Below are 14049 nucleotides of genomic sequence, written 5' to 3'. Positions count from 1 at the left end.
TCATACCGCAAGCCTTGCTATTCTGCCTACTGATTAGAACTGTCCTCACCCCGCAACATATGCGAAACAACCACTTCCCCAAAAAGCTCATGTTACATTCTCATTTACATTCGGATATTAAACATGCCAGTGCCATCTGGCTATTATCGAATGACTGAGAACTGGTACGGCAACAGCTGCAGAGTCTCTGTCTTTTCAGCTCAGCATTTTACTTACTTGCAACTAGGCAACTCACATCGAATCGTTATAGATATTTTATCCTGTTGTACGCTCTGAGGTTCAAAGTCCTTATAGTGGCATTTGCATAGTGGAAAGGTGGTGTTCCGGTTAGGCCTATATTGTTACAACTATTATGTCGGATCCAGATGATGCGCAAGGGGTGAGAAACAAATACTTCTTAACTTGGCCCCATGTGCCGCGGCAGCGCCTGTTTCCGCTCAACCCACATTGCATAGCAACTGCAGCCTAATAGAGTAAAACTCATGACGACGCAGGACCAATATGGGGGTGATGGGGGAGCAGGCTCCGAGGACGCTAGGGACGCGACAGCGGACAGCATGGTGCGCCCTATCGTCCTCACCCCAAAAGCTTTGCCATAAAGCTATAACAAGAGATGCCGGATTAATGTCTTGGCGCCGTCTTGCGTCGTGCACTACAGGGTGCCGAAGGACAAGGGTTAGGCAACTATGAGGATGGTCAAGGCGATTACGATGCTTCGCCCCTTGGTAAACGCTCTGGGGGGGGTAGAAGCGATGGGGGCTAGCCCGCTACTCTCTCAAATAACAAAACGTATGTGCAGGGCAGTCGCCTAACTCGCTATAAGACCCGGGGATTTGTGCGGACGACTATCGACTGCCTATATAAGGCACATATTCTCCCATATGCCCCCCATTTCCATACACGGTACCTTACCTTCTCCAACCATCACTACGATTACCAGCACACCGGCACAACCCGAATGCAGCCTGGTGTGCGCCCAGACCCGTACCTGAGGCTCCCTACCTGACGGGGTGACTGCAGGGACACCGCTGGAAGGCGCGCGGCGAGGGAGCGCAAACCCAGGCGGCGGCGGCGGAGGTGGCGAGTCAGACGACGATATGCCTATGCCGGGACGGCTTGAGGCGCTTGCCTCGCAGCGGTCGCGGTCAGCGGACAGCAGCTCACAGCGGTACTCCAGGCCAGGGTCCGCGGTGATCAACCTCCGGGGATCCCGGCCAAACTCTGCGGCCATCGCTCAGGAAATCGAGGGCTTCGAAGACGACTTCATGGTTCGTTTTTTGTGCGTCTGGGGGAGGGGGAAGAGGGAGCGAGGAGGGGGTGCTGCCGGGGGGTGCCACCCGTGCGGTGTGGTGCAGGAAACGAGCGGCATGGGGGAGGGGGTCAGCCAGGGAAAAGCATGCCAAGGACGACTTGCGCTCTGCACGTCCTGCGCGGCGCAAACGTGGAGGGGGATGGGACAGCAGGGGGCAGCAGAAAAAGGGACACCGGGAAGTGTAGAGGACAGGAAGACGGAGGAATTGGGCCCCAGGGCCGCGGCTGCGATGGATGAACCCCATGGGCGGGGCGAGGGCTTGCATTATAGCGGCCGGCAGGACGGGATACGACGTCCCACGAATGCGCGGATGCCGACACCAGCAGTGGGGCGGCGCGGGGAGGTAGCCACAGCTACGGCCTCTGGATCAACACCGGCGATGACATGAGGAGACCAGGGATGAGAGAATCAGCCGGGTTCCAATCGCCGTTCTTGGGGAAAACCATATACAACTCCGTGTGTGCGTGTGTGGGGGGGGGATGGGAGAGGAGGAGGAGGGTGCACCTTGATCCCTAGTACTTGATCCGTCATCACGATCTAGCCCCGCTGTGTAGCTAGTAGCCAGTAGCTAGTAGGCCGGACCAGGTTATTATGGTCGTCCTTTCCCCCGATACGCAAGTCCGCGGGGTGCGGTATGCCGCGCCGCACGGGCACCCACCTGGGTGGGTGAGTGGGTGACGTGCAAGGACCCTTCGGTGGACGACCTGCAGCGCCGCAGACAGCCCATATGCCGGTTGCGCCATTGCGCCGCATCCCATGCCGCCCTATCACCCTGCGCCGGCGCCGTTCTCTCTCTTAAACGCGGATCCAGCGCCCGCACTTAGGCAGCGCGCCGCCGTCTGCTGCTCTCTGCTCTCTGTCGTTAGCTGCGGCGCTGCGCTTACCTGTCGAACCCGCTGTCGCTGTCCGTTACCTGCTGATGTCGCCTCCAACGTGTAGGAGCGGGTGGAGGAGGAGCCGGAGGAGGAGATGATGGAGGAGGAGGAGGAAGAGGAGGACCTGGGGCCCAGCATTGAGGAGCTCATAGCGAGAGCGCAGCAGGAGCAGGTACGGGCTGTACGGGGAAGTTTGTGGAGAGGGGAGGGGAGCTGCTCGCGGGCTGTGGTGTGGTTTCGCGGTGACGACGTGGGATACGTGATCGTCACCCCACGGCATTAGCAATATAGCCGGTGGCCGGGGGTTTGCGGACCGGCGGGCGGACCCTCTCACGTTCTCAGCTCCTGTAAGGAGGGACGAGGGCTGGGGTGTGACTTTGGGCGGTCTTAGGGGTGGCTGGAGGGGAGAACCTGGAAGTGTCTGCGTGGTGTTTGCGTGGTGGAAGTGTTCGAGGTGCAAGTGTTCGGGGCTCAGAGACACCCTGTTGGTTTGGGTGAGCGTGGCCCCCTCGCCGTTCTGCGCGTTGGCCGTCCTTTTTTAAGGTCGATATGGAGATGCGGAAGCTACAGGGACCATGCCCCTACCCCTGCCCCACCCGCTTCTGGGCCTCGTCCCCACGCCGCCGCTCCCCAGGCGCGTCTCATGGAAGCCAACGATACGCTCCAGAGGCGCGCCCGCATGGCGCTCGACTTCCGGAACAAGGGCAGGCCACCCGTGAATCGGGACCTGTCCAGGCTGGACGGTGCCGCCACACGCTACCGGGCGGCGCTGCGGCAGTGGATCGAAATCCTGGAGGAACGAGACAGGTGCGAGAGCGAGCGTACTTCACTTGCCTGCCTGCTGTGCCTGCTGGGCCACTGGCGTTTGTCCGTCTACCTAGGATCCAGCAGAATGACAGAGCGGTCAACCGGTGGCGTGATCATCCTACACATCCATGCGTGCGTACTGGGGCATTTAATTAAAGGCAAAATTGGGGGAAGACTGCCTAGTTCCCGGGGAAGGAGGGGGTTTTCAATGAGAGCAAGGGAGGGACCTCCAGTCCTCCAGTCCAGGGAGGCGAGCGATCCCTGGTGTTGATCTGACCTGACCTGAGTGCACAAGTACACTCTGCCCTCCCGGGGGCCCCCTTTGCTCTTTTGGGCAACGTTGACCTGTGGGTCATATACATGTGTGTATCCGCCTTACGGCTGTTTCTCCGCTTCGCCACGTGTTTTGACTGTGTGTATGTACACGCGGTGCGAGGTACGTCGCGGTATGTCTTCATGTTAGCTTGACGTGCCCCTCTTCCTTTCTCTCCCCCCGCTCCATATCCTACTGCTCCTCTTCCTTCGCCTCCTCCTTCACGTCTGCTGCGTCTGCGGGTGCCTCTCCCGGTCGCGGCGGCGCAGTGTGGAGTCCCACTACCAGACCACCATCTTTGACATGAAGTCGGAGCTGGAGGAACGCATCAAGCGAGCCGACGACATCTCCAAGGCGTACAAGCACTTCCGACTGGAGGTGGCCAAGTCGGCGGAGCACTCCAAGACTTCGAGACCCATCAGCGAGAAGCTACTGGCGCAGATGGAGGCGGAGGGTGAGGCGGCGGCGGCGTGCGTGCGTGCGTGTGCACCTGTGCATGTGTGCGTGCATCTGTGTGTGCATCTGTGTGTGTATGTGTGTGCAGGGGCAGGGTGAGGGGTGTTGCGATTACGGGAGCTTTGGGGGCGTGAGGGTTGGGCAGACAGGGCGTTTACGGGTGGTTTGGCGGCTTGTAAAGATGGTAAGGTCACGTCAAGGACCTGATGTGTCTAATGCCTTGTTCCTCACACCTTCCTTCCTCCCGGCTGGCAGCCTTCCCACGCCTTCCACACGTGGAGGTGTCCCGCGTGTGTGTGCGTGTGTATGTATAGTGTATATACATATGTATATATACATATATGTTTGTGCGAGAACCCGCAGTGGTGTCAAGATTGGGGGGCTGGGTTTTGAGTCCACAGGCCTGCCTCGCCTTGCCCCTCCCGGCCCTGGGCCCCTTCCTACGTCAAAACGCCTTGGGTCGCTTTGGCGTCCGTCTGGTGTGCATCCGCGTCCGTCCCGCCCATCACAGCCTGGTTATCCTCGGAAGGAAACCCACCCGTCGCCTATCGCCCATCGCCCCACCACCCCACCCCACCCCGCACACGACATTCCGCCATCCTGGTCTTCTGTCTTCGCGTAACTTGTTTATTTTTTATCCAACGCCAAACCCACCACATATCCGCACGCGCGCGTGTGGCGGCTACCCTCGGCACGTGGCTCATTGCACAGACGCCGCCAAGGAGGAGGAAGTTCAGCGAGTGCGCCTGAAGAACATTCACTTGACCAACCAGCTTCGCCGCATTGAGCAGACCTTGCGACAGAAGGAGGAGCTGGCAGAGGGGCTGCATCTGATCGATTTTGAGCAGCTCAAGATTGAGAACCAATCGCTGAATGAGAAGATCGAGGAGCGAAACGAGGAGCTGCTCAAGCTGAAGAAGAAAACGACCACCACCGTACAGGTATAAACGGCGCCGTGTACCAGTTAAACTCGTTGTGGCGTCCCCTGCCCTCGCGCGCAAGGGTTGCTTCCTATCACGCTGTGCTGCTGCGATGAACCTGTAATTTGCTCTGGTGTACCCTAAATCCATCGCAAGTTGTTGTATTCTGTAGGGCGTATCATTCTTTTTTCGCTCCCCCGTGTTCACCTTTCCCCTCTCCCCCTCCTTGTTCCCCATCTCTAAGTTCCGCACTTCCCAGTCTTCTTGGGATTGCATCCTATGCTTTTTGGGTTTGCGTTCCAAGCTCATGTTTCAAGCTCACGCCTTCTCACCACTCGAAACATGTGCACCCGGCCGTCTCACGCTTTCCCTCCACGCACACACACACACACATACACACCGTGCTGTCCCGCCTCAGATCCTGACGCACGTGCGGGAAAAGTTGCAGTTCATTGAGAAGGAGAACGCGGCCCTGGCCAGTCAGCTGTCAGCGCTGGAGGCGGAGCTGGCTGACAAGCGAGACCGGTTGGGGCGGGCCAAGGCGGAGCGAGACACGCTTCGAGCCAAGGGACGCAAGATCAAGGAGAGCGGCTCCAACATCACCAGTTCGCAGTTAATAGATGATATTGAGGTGGGTAGAGGGGAATGGTGTGACGGGGGGGCCCGATATGTTTGAAATCCTAGGTAGGAAAGTAAAAGGAAAGCAAAAGTGGGGTGAGGGGGACACGGTGGCAGCTGGGTCGAGTTTGGAAAACCGAAAAGAGTAATTTAGGTCGCGGCTGGTTGCGGTTAGGTGCAGAAGTTTATCTCACCGAGCAATCTTCCCCCAGTGTCCATGTCCGTGTCTCCCCTCAAGTGCCCATAGCTCCCTGTCGCTGGAACATTCCTTTCTTATCCCCCCCAACACACACACACATAATCTTGGCATTTGCCCCCCCACCGGGATCTCCTGGATGATATCCTGCGTCCCCTTGTCAGATTCAAAAAGAGAAGCGGGAGAATTTGATGGTCGCCATAGAGGAGGCTCAGCGGCAGTATGCGGAGCTGTCGGACTCCATCCAGCGAACCAACACCCGTATTATGTCGGTGGCAGAGGAGCTGCAGCAGGCGCAGGCTGCGGCGGCTATAATTGCGCCAGGGATGTCGGCCGGCCGCAGCGCTGGTGGGGCGCCTGGAAGCCGCTCCATTACCCAGCGCTCATGACATGGCCGGCGTTGGGCAGGTTGTGAGGGAGGCGGGAGGGGGAGTGGTGTTGTGTGACCGTTGTGGCCGGGGGTGCGTGCCTGAGTTGTTTGGTTGCGGACTGCAGGCGTGGGTACGGTGGGATGGTGGGAGTTAGAAGCACGGCGCAAGGAGCCATGTAAAGGCCACTTCATATGAAGAGACGTAGATGTGTGGGACAGAGTTAGATAGGATAGGAGTGTCGCGAAGTTTGTGGTGAGATGAAGCGATGCAAGTTCAAAAGGCGGCATCGGCAGCGCACTGGAGCAAATGGCGGACTATAGCAAGGCTGTACCATGGATGGGAATTTAGCTATATACATTGTGCATTTAACCGTTTGGGGCAGTTCCCCACATGTACAGACCTGAAAATGTGGCGCAACGCCAAATGTACTAGCAGATGAGGTGAACAAAACATGAACGATAGAAAGGGACGTCCACAGCACCTTTCGCCAACGCCGAAGACATACTGTTTAGGCTTTTAGTTCTTACTTCTTAGAACGTGCATTTGAACGTCCTACCGTTAAGTCGTTATGGATCTGAACGGCGCTTTGCAGGGGCCAGAGTCTGCAGACGAGCTTGTAACTTACCAATGAACATGGAAATTGCAAGAAAATGTGGTCGCTGTCTCTCGTTTGATGCTGCGGAAACTATCGACCACGACCCTTAGAGGAACGCGAGCGCAACCTGACATTAAAATGCCTAGGAATTCCTTAATATCGCGCTGCTGGGGCAGCAAAGAAGCAACTCGGCGGCCTCAGCAGCGTGAAACTATTCCGGTAGCACAGGCGGCCGCTCCTACAGTTCCAGAGTACCAGTCCCGTGACTGCATAAACTGCAACGAAACGGCCTTTAGAGGCAGCACAGTATGTGAAAAATGCGGCCGGCCTCTGAGGCAGGAAGTGGTGGACCAAGAGCTGCTCGCAGCTGCCATTAAATGCATGGACCTGTCGGAGGAGCCCATGGCTGGCAAGAAATCTCCCCAGAATTCGGCCGCCCATGTTGTGCTTTTGGCATATGATGATCAGTGCCGGCGCCATCGCGACGAAAAGACCCTGGGGTCTTTCATCGGCCATACCCATCCAGAACGACCGGCGCGCGTCGCAGCCATCATGGCCAAGCTTCAGGAATCTGGGATTTTAAAACGGTAGGTAGAGTTCGGCACGCTGTGGGTATACAACCTGGCGGTATACCATTTGGACACCAAGCCCAGGTATGCATGCTCCTGCTTTAAGTGATTAAGCCGGACGGATGATAGGAGCGACACGCGCTGTCGTAACGCCGAGGGCCACCTAGGACATTTGTCAAGCTCCACTTGTTACTTTTTCCTTGGCCGGCTTTCCGTTAAGGTGCAAGCGGTACAAGGGCCGGGATGCGACGCGTGACGAGCTGCTTGCGGTGCATAATAAGGCACTGCTGGATGCGGTGGAAAAAGCTACGCAGGTAGCAGTGCTCGCAGCGGAGCGAGACAAGACGACTTGGTATGGGCCCCTGGACGCGCAGCTGGAGGCGATGGAGGCGAGGGGCAGGTACGACGGTACGGTAATACGATAGGACTAGCCGGCAGTGGCAGTGGGCAGCACTAGCTGCACAGTGTCTGCGCTTTTGGACTTCCATTTCTAGCGGGTTATATCTTCTCCCATGTTTCAAACCTACGTATCTAGTTTCCTAGGCGAAGAGTTACGACACCCACATCAAATTATGGGATTTTTTGGCCATCTGTGCGTTCTAGCTTGACCCAGATGGGCTGCGATGTTTTAATAACGAGCGAACGAGTGAGTGAACAGAGCACAGGTGAAACTATGCACGTCTTGGTTTCAGTGCATAGGTGAATTTATGCATCATAATGCCCCGCCTTTTTCCTCCCTTTGGGCGGCTTCGCTACCCTGCCGCTTGTGGCCCGGTACGCCGTCGGCCCGACACCCTATCCCCACAGCAAGCACATACGGGACGTGTACTTCAACCCCTCTACCGCGGCCTGCGCTCGTCTGGCTGCCGGCAGTGCGGCTGAGGTTGCCCGGCGAGTGGTGTCGGGATCCGCCCGCCACGGTGCCGCCATCATCCGGCCCCCGGGCCACCACGCTGAGTCGTCCGTGGCCATGGGCTTCTGCTACTACAACAACGCGGCTGTGGCGGCCAGGGCGGCGCAGGCGGCAGGGGCGAAGCGGGTGCTCATCATGGACTGGGATGTGCACCACGGAAATGGCACGCAGGAGATTTTCTACGAGGACCCGTCCGTGATGTACATTTCTACACACAGATACGACAGCAGCTGTTTCTATCCGGGAACCGGCGGTTTGACCGAGGTAGGAGAGCACGGCAGGAACATGGGTCCGTACGGAAATCCAAATGCCGTACCAAGGCTGCATCATGACAGGGCACTATGCATGTGTGTGTAAGTTCCCACACATCGTGGCAACTAGCGGCATGTGGGGGCATATATCGAAAATCGAAGGCCTCGTCTCCCTTCCTTTTCACTTTCTTTGGAACGCAGGGCTTTCCTTCCTTCCTGGGTAGTAACGGATTTATTTGTTACTTGTTTTTCAAGTAGGAGTTCAACTTCCGGAACGGGCAGTCCACGGCTTGTGAGGGGGGGCCATGGGAGGTTATCCAACGGACCCATCGTCATACTCCCGATAGCGCAGGGGACTGGGTACCCGTGTTTTAGGGGACTGGGGCACTGGGGTCCTGGCACATATATGTTCTGTTGTCCGTGTTGGCAAGGTATTTGGTCCTCCGTCGCAATTCGGTCGATTGTTCCATTACGATGTCGATTTCCCCCGGCTCCTGTTTGGGCTCTTTTTGGTCGCATGGGCCCTTTGGCTTCTTTCCTTACCTTTTTTCATGTTGTAGCTGTATCTTCTGCTGTGGTTAGCGGTCCTTTGCTAAGTGCCTTTTGCTCCTGGCGGCCCTTTCCCCCTCCTTTCGGCTCCCCTGGCGTTTCTTCAGACCGGCTCTGGCCCTGGTTTGGGTTTCACCGTCAACGTGCCCTGGAACGGCTCCGGGGTGCGGGATGCGGACATGTTGGCCGCATTCCGCCACGTCGTCGTACCGCTGGCAACCGAGTTCCGACCCGACGTGGTCATCGTGTCGGCGGGATTCGACGCGGCGGAGGGCGACCCGCTGGGCGGCTGCCGCGTCAGCACCGCCGCCTTCAGCCACTTCGCCGCCATGCTGTCCGCGCTCGCACCCACAGTGATGCTTTTGGAGGGCGGCTACAACCTCATCGCCACCGCTGCCGCCACGGAGGCGTGTCTGCGAGTGCTGCTGGGCGAGCCGCCACTGCTGCTCCAGGACGGAGCCCTGCAGGCCATGGCGGGGGCGGGGGCGCCGCCGCCACCTGCTCAGGACGCGGCCAGTGACCCGTGGGTCACTTCAGGCCTGGAGGGCGTCTCGGAGAGCGCCCTGGACTCCGTGCGACTGGCGCTGCGGGCGCATAATGAATTCTGGGAGGCAGCCGGGAAGCACCTGGCGGCGGTGGAGGCGGCGAGAGAGGTGCGTCGGTGGCGGCAGCTCGTACCGGAGCCCGCCACGTCAAGTGTTTGGCCGGGCCCGAGGCAAGGGGCGGGGCCACAGTCGGAAGCTGAGCCAGAGCCAGAGAAGCCAGCACTCGTCCAGTAGCGGCCCGGCAGGCCCCTCAAGCGGAAACCTAAGGTCTCGCAGGATTTAGGGTAATTACGAGGATGTGGATCCGTGCACCTGTGTCCGGTGCCGTGTCCGTCTTTTTTCCGCAGACAATTGCCTGTTTGATCGTTTCCTAAGCTTTGTTAATGACCTGCCTGACCTGCCTCCTGCACCACCTGATGTGGGTCAAAGGGCATAGTAAGGGCATAGTAGCATGGCCAGGGGGGTAAACCTTACCTTACTGGAGGCGGGTAGGCGCTTATCGCGTCGCATATTGCGCACGGATGTGCGCGTGTATGTGCTGGATGGTGCCCCGCTGCAAGTTCAGTGTGCTGTGCTGCGGCGGGCATGTCTCGCTTTCGCGGCCGCATGGCGATAAGTCGGTAGTCAAGGAGAAATATGGGCCTGAGCATGGAGAGCTTGTGGCCCGTTGTGCTTGTACTTTTTTGTGTGCGTTAGGACGAAACGTGGCTTCTATGAACATTTTCGCTTTTCATCCTATGAAATGGCAGGTAATGGCCAAACAGGTGATTTATAAAAAGGTTGTCCGTACAGGCCGTATTAGGCCGTACTATTTCGTAGTGGTCAATGCTACGGTTGGTGACGTTTTTTTTGGTATGTCTGGGCAAGCGAGGTAAGTAGCAGCCATGAGCAACTTGCTGCCTCCCAGCAGGATAAGGCCTGATAGCACATGTTGTACGGCAGGGTTTGATTGTGCTTGCGATAGCGCTAACGCACACATTAGCCAGGAAGGCATAGCCCCAGATGGCCAAATGGTCAGGGTGGAAGAGGATGTGCTTCTGCTTCATGTTCTGCGTTTAAGAGCGCTCTGCTTTTGGGTGTTGCAGCATTACGGGTGCCGCTAGCTGCTTTTATGCTTTGATGCTGGTCGATTGTTGCAATTGTTGGTGGGGAATGCGCGTGTGGTGGGTGGGGGTGTGTGGGGTGTGTGGTGGGGGTGGGTGTTGCAATTGTTGGTGGGGAATCGCGCTCGAGTTGTGCCACTACGCCCCCCGTCGCACACCTGGATTTGAATCTACCTGGATGACATGATACTTATAATTATTCATTCGAATCCAGTGATTAAGTGGATATCGATCACCCGCAGCAGTCCTCCTTGCAGAGCAATTGTATGGAGATGGGAAAACGAACTGTGTGTGTGCGTGTGTGTTTGCACGGCCATTTTAGGTTTGGATATGTCGGCGACAGTGCGATAAAAAAACGCCGGCACGCTTGCTACGGTGCACAACGGTGGGGTATCTATTATATTGCTGCAACAGTGGCGTGCTGTACCGGTGGACTTGTTACAAGTGCACTGGCACGACGTCCTTACCTACCCGCATTATTCCCCGCTTGCTCTCCCTAGTCCCCCCTGCCCATATCCCTCTCCCAAACACCCTCATCTCCAACACCTACAAGTGCTTGTGCCGCTGCCTTGCCCCGCGCGAAGATGATGGCCATGTCACGGTACTGGCGATAATTTTGAGCATTAGGATACTTGTTCCTGCTTTCGCCATTACCGCCAGCCTGCCGCATCTACACAGCACCGAAAATTGTCGCGCTAGGATGCAGATGGCGAAAAAAGTGTCCCCGTCCCACAACTCGTACGTGTCCCAAATCCACTACTAAACATTGCCACCGCCAGAAACACGACATACACAAAACCACGACACCCTTTATTGCATGCAGCATGCTATACGGGTATCCCCAGTACGCCAATGTACGACACCGCAACAGGTGCTGCTGTTCTCTTGTATACACGATGCGTGGTACGAGAATGGAATGATGAGGCCGCAAACAAAAATTGGTCTCGCCGAAGGCGGTGGCGGGAGGCCGCCATGTTTGTCTTCGAGAGCACACTAAAACCACACGCCTTGAAAGGATATCTCATCTCTCATCCTCCCGGGCACGATATGGGAACGAACCTACCGAGGCCGGCGCCAATGTAACGCAATGGAATCAACCCCTCCTCCATCCTCCTCTTCCTCCTCGGTTGCTCACCTGCTCCCTCATGCGAATGCAGCGAACCACCAGATGCCTTAAGAAATACACACATGCGCCCTCCTCCACATTTGTGCAGCGCGCAACCCACCGTCCTGCCGCATCCTCCCATCCACACCGACAAAACGAAACCAGGCGCATAAAGCTGCCTCGCGGCTTTCCTATTAAGCAAATCATGCATCATCACCATTACCAAGTGACAGACATGCAAGACAGCAGGGGCATACATACAGACGTCCACGTGGCACCCCTCCCGCTCAGCCTCTTAAATACACAGCCACAACGACACACATACATACACACACGGTGCCCCTCGCCGTCCTCCCTCCCTTCGGCCGGGACTGATGCGCCAGGAGCTCCCCCTCTCAGTTGTAATCTCTGCGCCACTTCGCCGTCCCTCAAGCGCCACTACCTCCCCTTAACCCCTACAAGGACCCCCTCTTCCCCAAACACGTACACGCACACACAAGAATGATGGCCCTTCCATTAGTTATATAACTAGTCCGACTACCATGATCGCGGGACGCCGAGCCCGCTCTTCCACCCACTTGGACAGTGGTTGCACTGCCGCCACAGCGGCGTCCTCCGGCGCCCTTCGGGGACAGCAATTTAGGACCCCTTAGTGCCTGTGTGCGTCTGCAGCATCTGCCGCCCGCCCTAGGCAGTCAGACATCACCCCCGACTCCCCAATATCCCCCCACCGCCTCTCCTCCTCCGCCGCCTCCACACCAGCGTGAGAGCTGCTCCGACCAAGAACGCCTCCTCTCCTCGCCAACCCCCCCAGCGCCCTCGCCCCGTATTCAGCTAATTAGCACACGGCTTTGGCGTGTGTGGCAGAGAGGTAGGCAGGCGGCGAAGAACCCCGTATGGGGAAATGGAGGAATGATGCAGCAGCAGCGCCGCGTCCATCACCGCAGGGAGCACCGCATGTATACTCCATATTCCAGTTCGTATTGCTGTCGGTGGCGGCGGCGGCCTTCCACCAGCCGCCATAACCGGGGCGTTAGCCGCTCTCGCCCCCGAGTGTGCCCCGTTACTCCGCAACACTACTCTCCTCCGAAGCCATTCCTTTCGTTCTTTCTTTATTCGTACATGCGCCACATACATACATATACACACACCCGTCCCGGACATGCACACGCACAAAGCCAACCGAACCCGCTCACAATGACACATACGTACACTCATGCGGACACATCACGCACATCCCGCAGCCTCTTCCGTTGTGTGTGAGCTTGTGTGTGTGTGTGTGTGTGTGTGTGTGCGTGTGTGTGTGTGCTAAACATCGCCGCCTGTTCGCGCGAGAATGCATATGCGGGGGCTCGTAAACCTTCATCAAAACACACACACACACAAACCCACACGCATTCGAAGGACACACTCCTGCCGCATCTTGTCACGTTACCACCGCGAGACTTCACCCCCTCCGCCGGCCCCCTATTCACCGATCATCTCTTCCTGGTGCCTTGCCTTGCCTTGCCTTGACTAAGCGAAGCGGAGTCGAGGCAACTACGGAGTTGGCGGAGTCGTACCGGCAACTCGGAAGTTGACCTTATGCTCCAGCCGACGCCGTGAGATTATGACTTTTTTTAGTTTGTGCCTTTTGTTCGGCCTTGGCTGCCATTTCAACGGAGGCGTACGGGCGCGCCCCCTTCTCCCCCCCACACACGCACAGCATCCACCGAATACATACCCGTACATTCACACGCACAACTGCCCATGTACCTGCATACGAGGACAAGTCACCACCACGAAAATCGAGTCAAGGACAGACAGTCAGGACAGACAGGCACATGTGGCACCTCATTTCATGCGGAAGCACGCATCACAAAGAGACAACAAAGCAAAGCTTATGTGTGTGTGTGTGTGAGAGAGAGAGAGAGAGGGCGCGGCATTCAAACCTAGCTAAGACGAGCTCACCACGCCAGAGCAAACAGGGCACGTCGCCTGTTCATATCCTTCTCCAAGGGACCAAACAGACATATGGACAGACAGACCGACACTGCGGCTCCAGCGGTTTGGTAGTAGTGGTGGTAGTGGTGGTGGTGCCGCAAATCCTACACGTCAGCACCTGCACCTGCACAACCGCACAACCCCTGCGTCCTTCACCACCGCCAACACCCCTTCCCCCTTCCTCCCCCGCACAGTCACCTCACATCGCCGTCGTCCGGCCCCCCTCCCCTCTCTCTTTCCCTCAATCTCTCTCTCTGCCCCTGCCCCCTCTTTGCTCCGTTGGGTCCCTCCCGCTCTTCCTCCCGCTCTTCCTCGCATACGAACAAGTTTTTGGTTCGGGCATCAGCCGGGCCGGGTCCCATTACTCCATGCTCAACACGATAACGGAAAGCCGACCAACCGGGGGAGTGTAGAGCAAATCCTCAAACCAAACGAAACCAAACACATCCAAACAGCTGCGACAGCGAGCGTTACATACACAGCCCGCGGAAAGAAACTCGATGAAAGCCAAACACAAAAAACCCGCAGCAGCCAAACACCCGAGTACCATCACGACACACGAAGCCAT

General features: G+C 57.4%; 1 protein-coding gene across 1 annotated transcript; it reads left to right on the top strand.

Moving 5' to 3' along the window:
- Positions 1–274: 274 nt before the first annotated feature.
- Positions 275–11007, top strand: VOLCADRAFT_106247 (uncharacterized protein; the record flags this gene model as incomplete). Its single annotated transcript, XM_002954109.1, has 15 exons — positions 275–379; positions 495–560; positions 659–725; positions 1021–1268; positions 2252–2359; positions 2822–2994; positions 3577–3761; positions 4475–4704; positions 5102–5314; positions 5662–5845; positions 6708–7050; positions 7253–7432; positions 7840–8209; positions 8853–9398; positions 10978–11007. Exons 1-15 carry the CDS (start codon positions 353–355, stop codon positions 11005–11007), a joined length of 2970 nt encoding a protein of 989 aa, XP_002954155.1. The 5' UTR covers positions 275–352.
- Between the last annotated feature and the right edge of the window lie 3042 nt (positions 11008–14049).

This window comes from Volvox carteri, assembly GCF_000143455.1.
Source record: "Volvox carteri f. nagariensis unplaced genomic scaffold VOLCAscaffold_40, whole genome shotgun sequence".
NCBI lineage: Eukaryota > Viridiplantae > Chlorophyta > Chlorophyceae > Chlamydomonadales > Volvocaceae > Volvox > Volvox carteri.
This window is presented reverse-complemented; position numbering and strand designations above follow the sequence as displayed.